The sequence below is a fragment of the Meleagris gallopavo genome, chromosome Z (genome assembly GCF_905368555.1).
Source record: "Meleagris gallopavo chromosome Z, MGAL_WU_HG_1.1, whole genome shotgun sequence".
In the NCBI taxonomy this organism is placed as follows: Eukaryota; Metazoa; Chordata; class Aves; order Galliformes; family Phasianidae; genus Meleagris; species Meleagris gallopavo.
Window position 1 is genome coordinate 64,842,637 of NC_139435.1, and position 16,987 is coordinate 64,859,623.

Below are 16,987 nucleotides of genomic sequence, written 5' to 3' on the forward strand. Positions count from 1 at the left end.
TGACAGCTACCAAGTGAGCACTAGGTGGCAATCTTGCCCCAGTTTTGCCGGTAGCTTGAGCTGCGCCTGACCAGCACTGAAACTCACATTAAGGCTTTTCTTTGGAAATAATAGGGAAAAAATATTATTTAAGTGAAGAGCCCCATCCTTTCACCCTGTGCATTTCTTCCCGCAGAGGCCAATTCAAAGGAGCAATTCAAAGATTGCTTTCTAATTCCCCACCAAAGCACTGCTGCAATTTACAACATCCAAAGGAAAATAATTACTTCCTTAAAGCAAGAGTGCAGCCCTGCTGTGATAGCTCCAATCTCCAGCTAGAGAGACCAATTCATCCATGCTTATTTTCTTAAGGCTATGAGATGAAATGATGTTTAGCTTTCTCATTCTAGAATCATAGAACTCTTCAGGTTGGAATGGGCCTTTAAGATCATCTAGTTCCAATTCCCCTGTTAAAGGCAGGGACACCTCCCACTAGTCCAGGTTGCTGAAAACCCCTTGTCCTGTCACTACCTGCCCTTATAAAAAGTCCCTCCCAAGCTTTCCTGTAGGCTCCCTTCAGTAAAGGAAGACTGCTTTAAGGTACCCTTGTGCCTTCTCCAGCCCCAGCTCTTTCAGCCTGTCCTTGTAGGGGAGCTGCTCCAGCCCTCTGATCATCTTCATGCCCTTCCTCTGGACCCACTCCAACAGCTTCTTGTGCTTCTTGTGCTGGGGGCCCCAGAATTGGATGCAGCACACCAGTGGGGTCTCATGAGAGCAGAGTAGATGGGCAGAATCACCTCCGTCAACCTGCTGGTCACACTTCTCTTGATGCATCCCATGAGGCCTTCTGGGTTGCAAGTGTGCACTGCCAGCTCATGTCGAGTCTTTCATCAGCCGACACCTCCAAATCCTTCTCCTCAGAGCCATTCTCCTCCCAGCATGTATTTGTGCTTGGGATTGCCCCGACCCAGGTGCAGGACCTTGCACTTGGCTTCGATGAACTTCATGAGTTGGCATGGTCCCACTTCTCAAGCCTGTCCAGTCCCACTGGTTGGAATCTCTTCTCTCTAGCATGTCAATTATACCACTCAACTTGTGTCAGCAATTTCACTGAGGGTGTACTCAATCCCGCTGTCTGTGTTGCCTACAAGGATGTTAAATAACACTGGTCCCAGCACTGATCCCTGAGGAATGCCACTTATTACTGGTATCCACTTGGACACTGAGCCATTGAACGCAACTATCTAAGTGTGACCATCCAACCAATTCCTTATCCAGCAAGTAGTCCATTCTACAAATCCATTTTCCTCCAATTTGGCTACCAGAATGTCATGCAGGACTCCCTCACTCATGTGGGAGTTTCATTACTACAGATGGGATGTCACCTAAAGCATTCAAGATTCACACATTTTGGCAGGAAAACATAAACTTGTAGTAAAGAGAACATTTTTAGCAATGAGGATAATAACCATGAAAACAGATTGCCAAGGGAAGTGATAGATTCTCTATCACAAGGAGGGTTTTAAATGAGACAGGCTGTTTTTCCTGAATCTGTGCTCCAGTTCATCCACAGATAATGGGTGGGTGAGATTCTTCATTTTGATCAAACCTTGGGATCAGTGTGGCTTTATCTTTATTGCTTTAGCCCCTAATGCAGACACTTTTTAAGATTCTCACAATATGTTTGCCCCTTCAGTTTTTCAAAGCCTTGTGTAAAAGCCCAAAATCTCAGTGAAAATTGCTTAAATTTGATTTCCTACTCTCTATAGGGTGTCTTATAAATTCCCTGGACTACTATCTATGAGGTAAAATTATTTACAAAACACTACATGTGAAAATGAATTGTTTGATGTCTGTGTGTATGGGGAGAGAGAGGAAGAGGAAGAGAATATAAAAATATGTGAGGAAAGGAGAAAATTGATAAACAAAAATAATCAACATATGCTTTATCTATATAAATAATTTATTCAGCTTCCTTAGTGCATTTATCAGCACTCTCAAGCAATGTATTTAGCAATGTGCAATGTGTGATAGCAGCATTCATCTCGCATGTAACTCCTCTCCCATCTATTTTCAGACAGACAAAAGCATAGACAGCCAAGAAAGTCTTTTCATTTGCAAGTTTAAAATAGACAGACATATATAGATATGCCTATATTTATACACGTATGTAAATGTATGCTCACATATATTTATAACATATGGTATATCTGTGCTGAGGAAGGTTGAGTGGAGGAAGTCTGCCCAGTCCTGATGTGAGGGAGATTTATTTTTCCTGGAAAGATTACAATTTCAGCCCAGTTCTGGCAAAACCGGTGTCCTGCAGGCTTTATAGATAATCTTTACCATGGAAATTTCTACACTAAGAGCCAATGACAACAATCTGTCTTACAGAATGTTATGCAACCTCCTGGATGTTCAGTGCAGTTTCCTTAAGTGCCAGAGCCCTGAATTTCAACAATGAGCCTGACAGGTGTACGTGTACAAATGGAGGAAATTGACAGTGGGGTCACAGTGACCTGGGTTACTGAAGGGATTTGCTGTAGGTATTTAGAATGTCACCATACAGTGAAAGTTTACTGTCTAGGTGTATTGCATCACTCTAGTCTAGCCAAAAAGCAACCCAGGTATAAACAGCAGACACTAGGTTGTGACAACCATCATGAGGTGGAGTCTTCCAGACAGAAGTGACAGAAGGAGTTATTTGTAGATATTGTTAGGTCAATGCCTAGCTTAAGAATCCTAAAAATACTACCAAAATGTTGGCAAGACTGCCTTGTTGTAGCCTTTTGCCACTGAGACCATCCTGTGATTGTATAAAAGCTCTCACTGCTCTCTCCCACTCCAGAAAAAACAAACAGGAGAATCAGCAAGAGTCTACAATAAGAGATCATTTAAATGCAGTGAAATACTTTAATTTTATGTGTTTAAGTTGAATATCACCACTTGCTGGATGCTCTTGTAGCTGATTCTCCTATGACCTTTCTCAGAGTGCCTAACCAGGATACCTATATGCAACATGACATTTTATTTTCTTCCTTTTTTTTGGGAGGGGTCAGAAATGTTCAAAAATTAAGGAATATTGCTAACATGTCATCTTCTCTTGAATAATGTCCTTAGAAGCACACATTTCTAATTATACAGCAGCTTACACTATGTATTGAGACAGCCCTACCTGGGAGGGCTTATTTGGGAGTAATTATATCTAATTGCATTAGATATAATTCCAGTTTTGATGTAAGCACGGAAGCCAGTGCTTCTGTGTGCAGCCAGTGCAACCAGTTTGGCTTTTCTTTCTTGTTTTTTGTTTGTTTGTTTGCTTGATTTTAAATTTCCCCTGCTTCAGGCATACAAATTTCATCTGTGCCTGAAGGAGTTAAAAAAATCGTATTTTGGGTTCTCAGCTTATTTGGCAGGTGACAAGAAAAAAAAGCCTATTTGATTAAATATAAAACCCACATTATAGAAGAGAACAACACAAAGCCAAACCAACTACAATAGGAGCACTGTCACTAGCAAAGTAATGAACAAATCAGTACAGAGACGTCTGTAGAGGATTCTTGAGAATCAGTGATGTGACAGCACCTTTAGTGCTGAAGGATGCTCTCAGGCACCCATACTGTATGGCAGTATGGGCTAAAATTGTACTGCAGACTGAAAACTTGTGGCTCAGAAAGAGTTATGCCTTAGACCTTAAGCATCAGATGCAGGCCTCTTTTATTTATACACCTGTTCCACAAGGGCTGAAGGCAATCATCCCTCTGCATGCCATTCGCTTCCCACTAGTGCCAAGGAGAAAGCAACCCAAGTGCTTCACAGCCTAGGGCTGAGAAACACTGAACTGCTGCAGACTTAAACTTGGGAAGGAACAGTACTACTCTCCTTCAGCTGTAGAAATCAGCTGTTTGCAGAAGATGTGCCTTCCTAGAAACCAAAGTCCCCGGAAGGCCTACCCAATCTAATCTGAAGCAGCCATCTTAATATCCATCACAGAATCACAGAATCACAGAATCACTGAGGTTGGAAAAGATCACAAAGATCATCTAATCCAACTATTAGCCCATCACCACCATGCCCACAATCATAATGAAAACAGCTTCTCTAACACTGCCAAGTCTGCTGGGAACTCTATGTCACACATAGTTTGCATTGCTCATAAGTATGCATGCAAAATATAATGAGTTTTGCAAATACTTTCCAACAATTCCTGATCAAAGGAGTTAACAGTTTATGTATCAGTCATTATTCACACAAAATTCAATGGAAACAGAAGGTAAATGAAACAGGGGGTGGCCTCTTCTTTACATAGTAATAATGTGGTATTTTATCACTTGCTACCAAGGTAAGGGTAAAATATTCAGTAAATAACCCGTCAAGATTTTTCTCAAATTCTGATGACCTATAGAGAGACTGCCACTCATTTGGATCTGGCTACTGGGGGAAGAAATTCCCGATTAAGTTATTACCTGTTTTAGTGTTGATGAGATGTGGGCAGGGAAAAGGTTAAATGCTTACTTGAAAGCATCTGAGAAAATCAGCAGCAAGAATGAGATTAGAAGCTCATGCCTCTACATTACATGGTGCTGCAGAAGCAATGAGAACTTGGTTTGCTTTCACTAGCAGTAGTAAAACAAAGAGAGAAGGGGATTCTTGGATGGATAAAGAGGAAAGCTATTCCTGAAACAACCCTCTTTTCCTTCAAAAACGCACTGTGTGACTCCATCTGGATGTACAGACAGAAACCTCTCCTATGTGTCAGCAATCATCCCCGCTACTCACCGTGGCATATAAAGCTGAGTAGATGCTTAAAGCAGCATGTTTGGATGGAAAGGATCTCCTGGCCTTTTCAATCACCTCCACATCCCCAGTACAGATGTTGCCATTGTTGATGAATTGGTGGTGGGTCCGACAGTCATTTCCAGTGTAGTTGGGTTTACACACAGTCAGGAAGTATGGAGCCAAGTTCCCAGTCACAACCTGGCCAGCATTTACAAATATGTCAGTGGCAAAAAGTCCAAATGCAAACACCCCTGTGAGGAAAGGTTAAAAATAGTTATTATTCAGATAACTTTAAGACAGTCTTGGTACCTGAAGGAAGAAATATATTGAGATGTGAAGGAGCAAACACTGCTGTCATTACCAGGAAAAAAACCCTGCTGACTCCAGCAGAGCCCTGTATCAAATGTATGACACAGAACAGCGAGTGCTTAAAGTATGGCAGGTGCTTAACTCGGTATCTCCAGAAGGAACGGGAAAAAGGCTGAACATGGCAAGTATGAGAAGATGTATTTCTGTAAGTCAAGCTCTGAACCAAAACGTAAGTAATAGGTTTCATTGAAAACTATGTATCTATGCTGCAAAGTTTCGCAGTCTGAATGTCTAGCACAAATTTTTAGGAATATTTATGAATTTTTGCCAGGTCTGGGCCAAAAATGGTAGTAAGTGGCCCTCAACTATAAAATAAAAGCCTGAAGGAGTAGTATTGCACTAGGACACAATACTTACCTTAAAGTGTCATTTGTCTTTTGAATTGTGATTATTCTGTAATCTTATGTTGTTAAGGTTCTGATATGGGAATATTTGCCAGGTCCTTTAGGATAAATTCTTAATGTTTTGGTGCAGGAGAAATTTCCACACAGGCCCAGCTCAGTTTATGTTAGCAGGAACACATACTCTCATATGCTAAAGCAGAAAGTGTGCATTTGAAGCCAAGAACATTTACAAGTTTGTGGAGCATCCCTTGCTTGAAACTGCAGTTGTCACATCCTCCATTGACTCCCTGTGAGTGTTCTCAGCATCTAACACAGCTGCTATGAACATCTAGAGGGATCTTGGCTTGCAAGAGCTCACTACGTACCAGGGGAACAGAGCAGCAGGTTTCCAGTAATGCCAAACCCAAATGTTTCAAAAGATTGAATCAGCTCACCCTTCCCCCCATCCATCACTAAGGTAGATTAAAGTATCACATAAAAACAAACAAACAATTTATTTTTGGTCTAGGAATGCTGAGGGTTTTTGCCTCCTCCGTCCTGCAGCTTAGAAGACAAATGTCATTTGAACATGGAATTGTATTCAAGAACAACCAAGAGTGGGCACTCCAGGGAAAACAGCTTATCTTAGGAGAGCTGCAACGGTCACAGCAACTGCATTGCTTATTTGTACTGATCTAAAAAAGGAAAAAAGTGCTGGTGCACTCTGATAAACAAAAGTAACAGGGCTTCAGGAATGTAACACAACTGAAAATGCTTTATATCAAATTAACAAGAATCAAGGATAGTTCCACAAATACTGTAATCCTGCCTGTAGGTAACAAAAATCAGCAGGGCCATAACTGACAGTTAGATCCTTTTAAACATGATAGGCCTTTCTTCATGGTGCATTTGTATGGACAGGAACGTGAAATGAAGCCCTTAACTAAGGAGCATTGAATGATACAAGAGTTCAGCAGGATGCCCTGGTGCCGCTCACTCACCGAGGTGCTGTGGCTGACACAGCCATGCTGCAGCACAAGTCCCCTGCTGGAGTGTCAGTGGTCCCAGACTGCAGGACTGGCCGACAGGGAAATGGAGTGTGCTGACTCTCCTCCTTTAATCCCTTTATCCCTCTGTAAATACTGTAAACCCATGGTTTTACAACCACTGACATGAATTCCTCATCTACATTAAGCAGCGCATAACCAAGTTCAAATGAAAAAGCCTGTAGATAGCTTTTTGGCTGGCAAAACATGAATTCATGCCAGAAAAATCTTGCTTTATGTATTGTTCTTTGGCCAAATGAAAAATAAAAAAAATAAAAATAATTTAAAAAAAGACACAGCTTGCTTTAAATGGTATCATTTTGATGTGCTGTGCAGATCACGGGGAATGCAATGAGGATTATTACCCAGCTCTTTATAATACTTATAGGAAATGTAGAAACCAGACAAATACTACAATCTGACCCATGGCCTCCATGGCAAAGTTGGTACAAGTCAAAAACTGAGGTGTTTCAGGAAAAGCTCATGGGCTTCACACAGTTATTTCAGTTCCTGTGCAGTGCACAGGTACACAGGCAGCATTTCGCTCTGAAAAAAGAGAATTTCAGTATCTGCATTTTCCCAATAATTTGTAGTGCTGAAAGCGCTGGCTCAGACTCTGCTGAGGGCTGCAGTACTCTGCAGAACAGCAGAACAAGCCATGGCTGAACCCTTTGTCAAGCTTTCCATTGTGATGCATATCGATCTCTGTAATTCCCCTCATGCAGTTATGCCAAACTGTGCATTACGAAAGTCTTAGCCATGTGCAGCAGGAATGTAACCCTTGCAGACTGATTACACATCACTTGCTCCCTGGAGATTATGCAGTGGAGCTGGTTCTAATTGATTTGAAGTCTGTAACACCAGTGAGTTTTGGTAGTGATGGAGTCCCTTGATGGTTTACATCAGGAATCCATCTGTTCAGCCAATTTGTTCAATGACCTACAGCAGCCAAGTTAACTGACCAGGGCATGAGAATGCAGTGATGTGGTTGCTAGGTTTTTGGATGCAGGCAAGCCACTGCTGGAAGGCTTCATGGAAAGGGTAATCAGCCCTTTGCTCTTTACAGTCATCCAGCTGAAGTTTGTGATACAATGCCACAGAGAGAGCAGGAGAACTTGTACCTCTTGCATACTTTGGTGGTCAGGTTTAATGGAGGTGATACCACCCTGCTAAGGAGCAGTGTTTCATCACACTGTGTTCACTCTGACCTAGAAAACCTGGGAATGAACTTTAGCCCGTAACTTGAAACATGCTGAACAAGGACATACACAGCACAAGGCACATTAAAGTAAGAGCTGTAAAAACACAGTCTGTGTAGTTGATTGTTCACACAATGGATGCAGACAGGATTATTTAAGTTACTTAAAGCCACCCCTTCCCTTCGTCCACATGTATCACACAGTTTGGCTACAGAAGGAACCCTTAAGTAATTAGAGATCTACTCAAAAATGCTGAGGACAGACAATATCCTTATAGCTCAACAAAACTTTACTTAGAGGATGCATCTAAATCTTCATCAGCTTCATTTTTGAATGCTTCAGGTTTAACTTCTTCATTTATATCTCCTATAAATTGCTGCCAAATAATTCTCCAAGCATAAATCTTTAACTGTAGGACTCTCACTGACATGCAGCGCCAACTAAACTCCCTGTGTGTCTGTCTGTAAGCGTCATCACCTCCAGCTTTGTCTACTGCTTTGGCTAACAGAAACATGTGCCCTGTAGAAGGATCTAGCTCTCCTCCCTCACTGTCACCTTAGCTGACTTGTTTTATTGCCGCAACTCTTGCCGAGCTCTCTCTTCTTCTACTCTGTATCTCTCTGACATCACTGACTGCAGCTGCTTCTGACTCCATGGAAACTCTCATTACTACAGATATCTTAAATGCCACTGACTTGAAACAAAACACACACACACACACACAAACAGACGACCAAAGGAGTTGGACACAAGCTGCTGAAAAGACAATAGAAGAAAGAAGTGAGAAGCCAATGGGTGGAAGTAGGAACGAAGAGGCAAAATGCTTTAATAGAAAAAACTTTAGATAAGGTGACATAAGAAACAACGCATTCAATACGTCAGGGGACATCAGAAGCTATGCTCTTGGGTAACATGTTGTCGTGTCTCCTACAAAGTTCACTTACTGAGGAACAGCTCCTTCTCCAGTGTACAGCCTAATATCTGAATTTGTCACACTCTTAATTTCCTGGAAAAAAAACTTTCATATTACTCATGCATATTTGCATTCCCACAATCTCCATTCCTATGATTTTTGAAGAGCATTAGAGTCTCAGTGGAGGGAGTCTCTGGAAAACTGGTTCTGCACAAACGCTGATCTTCTGCAATTTTTCAGTCTCTGCAATTTTCCCTCTAATTGTCCTGTGCATCCAATTAAGTCATCCAAGCTGAGTGAAGCAGTTGATAGAAGGAAAGGATGCATATAAAGGGACCTGGACAGCTTTGAGATGCAGACCTGTAAGAACCTAGTGACATTCAGGAAGGCCATATTAGGAAGATATTCACTCAGAATGTAGTGAGATTCTGGCACAGCTGCCCAGAGCTGCTGTAGGTGCCTCATCCCTGCAGGTGCTCCAGGCCAGGTGGGATGGGGCTCTGGGCAACCTGAGCTGGTGGGTGGAAACCAGCCCACAGCAAGGGCTTGGGGCTGGTAGGGCTTTAAGTTCTGTTTCAACCCAACCACTCAATGATTATATGATTTTTAGTCCTGAGATCTAGACTCTGCTAAACCACTCTTTATCATTATATTTTAATGTGTGTTTATAAAGGAGACCTGTATTATTAGCCATTTTACAACTAGAGGAATGTAGGCTGCAGGAGAATCTACTGCTTGCTGTCACTGCATCAGGAACAGGCTCACCAGCAAGCTTCTTCTGAGCAATCATAATCAGATCCCACAATCAGTTTTTATCTCCTGAGGAAGACTCTACAAAACCCCAGGCATCTACTGCCTCCTCTGTCTACCTGCTTCCTTCATGAGTGTCCTTCCTAAATACTGCTTCTTCAAGACATAGGAAGAAATTCAGTGCAAAAGTGCTTTGGAGCCTCAAGACTGTTCTCCGTGAGTGCAGATGATTTCTTTCTGCTTGCTGGTTTATGACTCTCAATTTTCACCCAGACAGCAGTCAGCTTAGAGCTTGGGAGCAGTAAAGCTTGTCCCCAAAACAGAGACCCAATTCTGACTGTGGAGGTTCTTCAGTGATAAGAAGTGAGACCTATGGTAGTTTAAGCTGCACATCCAAATACAGGCTGAGCCCTCCTGTGAGGCAGTCAGTTAATGACAGTGTGTGCACTGTGTCACTGTGGAAGCAGACAGAAGGATAAGGTCAGGCTAACTATGTCTTGCAGCTGCACAGGGAATAGACAACAGAGCTCTGGGGTTTATCTATCCCATTACAATAAACTCAATGTGTGTGTAAATCTTGTAAACCTTTATTTGCCAAACTAAAGCCTTAATTTGCCTAAATAAAGCCTTAATTTCATTATTTAGCTGCCTACTGTGAGGTGGCCCCATGCTTTAAATTAAGCTGTCAGCAGAAGCTGATCTGTGCCATTTGTTAACTGCAAATTATGCAGCTCCAGAGTAAAAGCCACTGGTAACAAATTCACTGGTAACATTCATGCAAGTTGCATTTCTAAATATCTAGAGAGAGACTACTTGCATGTTATCAGAGCTTTGCAGGTCTACAACTTAATCACATGGATTAGAAGCCTAATATACCAACATTGAAATGTAGCAAAATACACACTTTGGTCACCCTGCCAGACTGAGTCAGTGAGGTCTGAATCTCGGTCCTGGGGGTGCTGTTGTGGTGTATCTGAACACACTAAATTCCTGACTACGACCATCCACTAAGGAACATTAAAATAATGTGTACCTCTGTTTGTAATACAAATAATAAAGTATAGCATGGAAGAGAATGAAGCATGGAGCAAGATGTTAACAAGGGTACTGATCGGGAAATCACCACAAGAAGAGGGGAATAAAAGTACAAAATACTGTGTGATGGGGAGAAGAGGCTGAGGCCCAAAGAACCATCACTCTTTCTCCCTGATTTCTCAGAGGTCTGGGATAAAAATTGTGCATTTTGGTATCTGTAGTTCTTAAAAAAACTTGTGAGGGCTGAGGAGGGGATGGAGGGGAAAGATGTGAGTAAAGGATAGCAGTGCTGCACTGATATTTTAGACAGAAAAAATGACTCCAAAGCAACTGCACACCCCTTGTTTGATGTGAAAATCTCCAAAATAAATATCTGTAGAAGAAATACAAAAGAAGAAGATGGAACAAATTGCAACATATATCAAAGTCTGAGCTAAAACCACTTTCTTTCATTGATAAAGGAATTGATTTTCTAAATACAGGAACACAGTAATTTTCACCCGTCTGGGATGCAATAAAGGACTTGATATATGTTGAAAGAAGCTGAGAGGCGTTTTTTCACTACAAAAGGCTCATATTTGGGCCAGAGAGATAGAAGAAACTTTTGTCCACTTTTCTGTGGACAAAGAACCAAGGGGGAATTTAAGATAAAGCTCAATTGTTAAAGTCCTCATGAAACTCATAAAGAGAGCACTCTGGGACAGACAGAGGGCCTGGGGAAAGAAGAATAAGTAGGAAGCATAACAGGCAAGGTATGAACACGAATTAAAAGAATCATGATGGATTGTGAACATCCCAGGGGAGCAGTGGGATTTTGGTTTTGCTTCATTCTTTGTACCATTACCTGAGTACAAAAAAAGTATATGCTTTATTGTGCATATATGAAGTAAAAGCAAGAGGAGAATAAGCTCAAGTCCAGCAAATAAATGCAACAGATCCCGCAGTGATAATGTGGCATGAGTGCCCACCTTTCATATCACTAAAGACAGCCTGAAACTCTCTGCTTGTCACATGAAAAGCAAATTTATTCCCTCATTCTTTAAAATCCATTTTTCCTTGCATCCTTAGCTATTGAGTCAGAGACAGACTAAAAGCTCTCAAAATATACCCTTCTGAAATTAGTCTTCATTTTCCTTAAATATTAGCACCCAGGCACAATGATTAGTATTTCTCCTCATGTTTAATAATAACTGTCATGACTCACAAGATGAAGCAATATTCAACAGAGCTCAATTACTACTTTCTGGAGTTACTTACTGATGTTTTTTGCTCCCATGTCTGGGTCAAAAAGAATGATGAGATTTTAATATTCAAATAAACCTGTGTCAAGAGTAAACTGGCAGCAAAGTTCCTTGTAACAAGCCAGTCCATTCGCCAGGATGTCTTGGGAGAAAGTCTACTTTATATTTCTGCTACTTTTGGACCTCATATTAAAAATAAAAGACTCATATGAGGAAATCCATGTAGGAGTAACTTGTTTGTCTCTCCATAGCCAAGCATCCATAGAATCATAGAAACATCATCCAGGTAAACCTCTTTCTGGAGTGAGCAGCTGTGTTTACCTAACTTCCCTGATGCTCCAGCGTGGACAGCAGCTGGCCAGTCCCTTTCATGTTTCCAAACATATTTGGAATTTCAGTAAAGGAAGAGCAGTTATTTTTAGTTGTTTCATAAATGATTTCACATGATTTTTTCCTGGCAGAGGCAGGGAGGTTTCTGACAAAAACATAAAATCAGTGTAGTTTAAAATGAGACCAGCACTTGAAGCTATTTCTGATAAAGCCAATTTTTTCTCTGGAAGACAAAGATGCAAAGCTATGATTGATTTCTTTAGCAGGTCCATACCTTGCTCCTCTCTAAGGGTCCACTGTATCATCATTGTCCCCTCCTCCTCTACCAAAACAGTAGAGGAAATGCCTGGAAATAAAGCTAGCTTAAGTGAAAGCAGGGCAGAAAAGTGCAATTATAAGAAAACATATAGAGCAAGTGCTTAGCCTCCACAGTTTAACCTCTTTTAGTACTGATCCCGCAGGCGAGAATATTTGATTAGGACTCTGCAAAGCATGCTGAATGTGCTGCAATGGCCAAACAGCCCTGAGTGGCCCAGTGGAGGCCAGTACCCTGCTTTTCTCTTAATGGCAGTTTACTATCCATCAATATATCCTAGAGGGTATCTGAAGTTCAAGGGTATTTCACTTTTAATGTCTTTTGTGGTAATGAGCAGCACACAGGACAGGCTTGGGTAACGAACCACAGGTGGTTTGTCTCCATAGACCATAGTGTGTGAGAAGGTAAAAAAGCATTTTGCTCCCTAACCTCCTAACCTCCATGCATAGAACAGGAGGCACAGAGAGGAGAGGGAGAAAGAAAGGCTCTTCAACCTTTGTGGCAATTATTTGCTGAGTATGAAAACCTGCAGGCAGGGCCATGCTCTGTGGAAACCATGAGTCCTTCACCATGGTCACATCAGCCCTTTGTTTTTTTTTTTTTTTCCCCTCAAGAAATCAGTAGTGACTGGGAAGAAACAATCCAGGTATTTTCAACTTTTTATTCTGCTACTACTTTTAACGCTCAGCTTTTAATTCAGTTTGGGCTTTGGAAACCTTGAAGGAATAGTTAGGTTCACTGCCAGTGCCAGGGCAGAAATAAAGCTACAACCCCGTTCCTCTTCCTGCCCCAAAAGGACCTATAGGCTGGTCACCTTAGTGCGGTCTCTGAGGCATTTTTACATTGATCTTAAATGGAAAGGGCATAGTGGTTTTTAAGTACAATAGAAAGTAAACTCCACATTTTATTGATAGAATTTCTTCACTATTTTCCCAACAATTCATGCAATAAAATATCTAAAAAAACCCACACAGAATAAAAATATGAATGCTATTTTTATGTGGGCTCTGGCCATTTTTACGCTGTGCTCAGCTGAACATTATGTGCCAGAGCTACAGAAGTTAAAATTAGAACTAAAAAAGAAAAAGCCGAAGAGATGGGCTGCTGAGAACTGATTTGTAAGTAAAATGGCTATCGTACACAGAATAGCAATGATGGAATTATTTATATTAGGATTTGATTGGCATAACCTTTTTCCAAGGGTCCAGAAGAAGCATTAAGCTCAGCAGAGCAGGATATAAACCAGGCCCAGGCAGCATGATATGGCACATTTCAAACATTACCTTGCAAATCCCGAGGGGGACAATTCCTCTAAAGTGGAATTTACCTGCAAAGATTTCACAGCTTAATTAACTTTGTGCTGTAGATGGTTAGGTTCTTTTGTTCTATTTTGGTGCAAACAGGAAGTAAATTTGCAGTGCTAAAGATGCTTACCTATAAAACGTATGATTCTTCGAAGCAGTGGGTTCAGGTAACAGCACTCTCCAGTCAAAATAGTTTTCTCTTGGATAATTAGAGTTTCTCTGGTTGACTTTATGAAATACATAGACATCTCACCAATAAAAATCTGTCAGGAAAGAGAAAGAAACAGAAGGTAAAACGTGACATAAGCAAATACTGAAACAAGAGTGTCTGGTTCCAGCCCACAGAAACTACTGCACACTTAGGCATTTTGGGACACTGCACTTCACAGCTGAGATGTACTGCCATGACCCAGCTCCGGGCCAAGAACAGGGTCTACTGTTCTCATGTTCTGGGGCAAGACACTCAAAATTTAAGGCCTCATACTAATTTCTGGGATAAGGGAACAAACAAACCTTTACCATTACTGTGGATCACAGAAGCACTTATTTTTACTACTCTTAACACAGAATGTCATGTCCTGGGATTACCATTTAAAATGTACAGACAGGACTGGCTTCATAGATGGAAAGCTTCCATTCATGTAGCAAAGTGGAAGGTGATTTTTGCAGACTTCCATTCCAACATTCTACGAGCAAGCCCCCACAACACTGAATATTCTTTGCAGCTTTTACACCTTCTTAGAAATATGTATGTCTGAGTCTGCCACAAAGGCAACAGAACTCTTGCCACTTCTGAAAAGAGATTTAGATGAAGGATATCTCTCCATTGGAAACTTGTCAGAGGTCGCAAAACCCTTGAGGTCACCGAACATTTTGGAGGTCATGCTGTATTAGTACTAAGCCAGTAAAAACTGTCAAGACATGAAGGTAGCACAGGCAATTACCCACATCACATCACTTGCATAGTTCCTTCCATAGCCTGGGTTGGTGTGATGGTACAGCTGAATGTGCTTGGGACAATTCCTGTGAGGATGGCTGGATGCAGTCATTGCTCTTTACATCATAGTTGAGCCAGTCAGCCACACTGTTGAGCCAGATTGCACACACAGGGCAGTATGAAGGCCACAGGATGAGTTCTGATCTGTTTTATTTACTATCTGTCCTGCTTAATGTACCAAACACCAAAATGTAAATCTCTGGGGATCTACTGATCTTCATGTTAACTGTTCTTGCCTAATAAATATGTATTCTGTGAAAAGAACATTCATTTTTTCTGTGGAATATGGTAGCTGTTTCCAAAATGAATTAATAAAAAGACAGTTATTGTAAGACATGCTTGAGGAATCCATAATGGTCAAAGAAAGCTATTACTGAAGCGTGTGCACATACATGTACACAGACACAGAATTAGCACAAATCTAAAGGAACAAATTTCAGCTCACATGGCTGGGATGGTATGCTGTTTCAAGGGCAAAAATTTATCCTTATTAAGCCAGATGAGCATCCTTATTGATTACTGACATTCAAGCCAAGTGTGCTCAACCTCTTTACATTTCTAACTGCTGATGGTGAGAGATGTAGTTGTAAAATGTATGTCAATAATGGCATCTGGGGGTTAGGAACCAATGCATGGGAGCCACACTGAAATATTGCCTTTATCTCATTTCACCGCATCTCCTCTTAACAGAATTGGCAAGCAGTTCAATAAGCTCAGCTCCCTAACTATGGGGCAGGGAATTAAGAAACAGACCATCTGCACTAAAGCAGCTTGAAAGTGACACTGTTTCAAGTCATTTATTATCTGAATTATGATAATACTGAGAAGTTTGAGTTAATACTTTGCCTTTCTGCTTCTCTGTCTGGGGCAGTACATTGACAGAGAATGCACACTCTGAGGAAATTCTAGTCTGGGAAGACATGAGATAGCTGACTTAAAAAAACCCAAACTTTTCAAATAAAGGTTAGGTATAAAACATAACCTTTCTTTAACACTACATCATTTTAAAGTTCCCCCTCATCAGAAGTTGACTGTTTTCCAGGCTCAGTTCCATCTTGGCTTCCAGGAACATGGCACTCTCCTCATGACCCTCATGTAGACAAATTAGTTCCACTTAGAAGTAAATTTTGCCACGGTATAAATCTGATCAACTTCTCTCTACTGATTAAGCAAAGCTACCCCAGAATTCCTGCAGCACAGCAAAATAAGATTTTTTAATTGACCACTCCTTTTAATTTAATGTAGTCTCTGAGTATATATTAATAGTACTCTATTTGTGAGATGACTCAAGCTAATTTGATATAGTTGGACTATTCTCATGGTTCTGCCTTTTTGTTGCCTGAATTTGAGGATTTTATTTCCTTGTACATTTTATGTGGGCTCTAGAAAGGGATTCAAGGCCTTGCTGAGCTCTAAAAACTCGTGGTGAGCCTGGGCACCTGTTCTGATAGGCTAATCTATCCATGTGAAATTGAATGCATGGCTCAGAAGTGTTTTTTTTTTTCTTCTCCAGGCATTTCTGAGAATGAATAACTTCACTGATTTTCATGATTTAAAGCCTGATGGGCAACTGTCCAGCTGGCCTCTCAGAATCAATCACTGACAGTGTGAAATACTTCAGCATTCACCAGAACAGAATCAGCAACACACGAACAGGTACAATTCAGTTCTAAATTTAAAATATAAATTCAGACTTGTGTATAAGGCTGGGAAAAACAAAAACAAAAACACTCGAATTACCACTTTTATTTTAGTTTTGGAAAACAACATTAGGTTTATTAATTGCTGTATCATACTCATTTAATTATCAGGTAGAAATGTCAAGAAAGCTGCATTGGAGGATGGGAAATGAAAGCCCAGGTGATCTGCAGCATGAGGTGAGGTGTGCAATAGGGAAAATAAGGTAGTGTCACAATATCCTTTTATTCTCAAATTCATGAACTACACTGAGCTTATGCTTGGACTTTTTTACTCACTGTATTACTGTAAGGTAAAAGTCACTGATGTCCCAAAGGCCCCTTACAAATCAGAAATACTTTCTAAGAACAGTCATTTTTCCTCTGCTGATTTCAACCCGTCTACTGAGAAAATTTCATTCAATTTCTTCAACCCCATTACTGCCTCCCACCATTGGCACTGGCACACAACATTTTCCCCTCAACATTCAGCCCTCAAACCTTTGCTGCCTGTTTCTTATTTCCTGGCTCCTGCTTAGCAAAGAGATGGATAAATGGTCTCTCTTATTTTCCTCATAAATAGCCTTTTGCCTGTGATGGATCTGAACACACACAGCCACAGCCTGGAAAAGACAGTCCTCCAATGTGTGGACCAACACCTTTGGACATACCACATCCTCCCCTTTCAAATTCTCAGTGCAATGGGGGCACTTAGTCCTCCCTGAACTCC

The 16,987-nt window shown here is 41.0% G+C and overlaps 1 protein-coding gene across 3 annotated transcripts in view; it reads right to left on the reverse strand.

The window, feature by feature from the left end:
- The window catches only part of PLPPR1 (phospholipid phosphatase related 1), a 160,383-nt gene that overhangs the window by 7,712 nt on the left and 135,684 nt on the right, over nucleotides 1–16,987 (reverse strand). For all 3 annotated transcript variants that reach the window (XM_085212870.1, XM_085212869.1, XM_085212868.1), the window contains 2 exons: nucleotides 13,715–13,847; nucleotides 4,759–5,009 (listed from right to left, as the gene is read on the reverse strand). In XM_085212870.1, coding sequence (XP_085068996.1) covers nucleotides 4,759–5,009; nucleotides 13,715–13,847 — 384 coding nt within the window. The remainder of the gene's footprint in view (nucleotides 1–4,758; nucleotides 5,010–13,714; nucleotides 13,848–16,987) is intronic.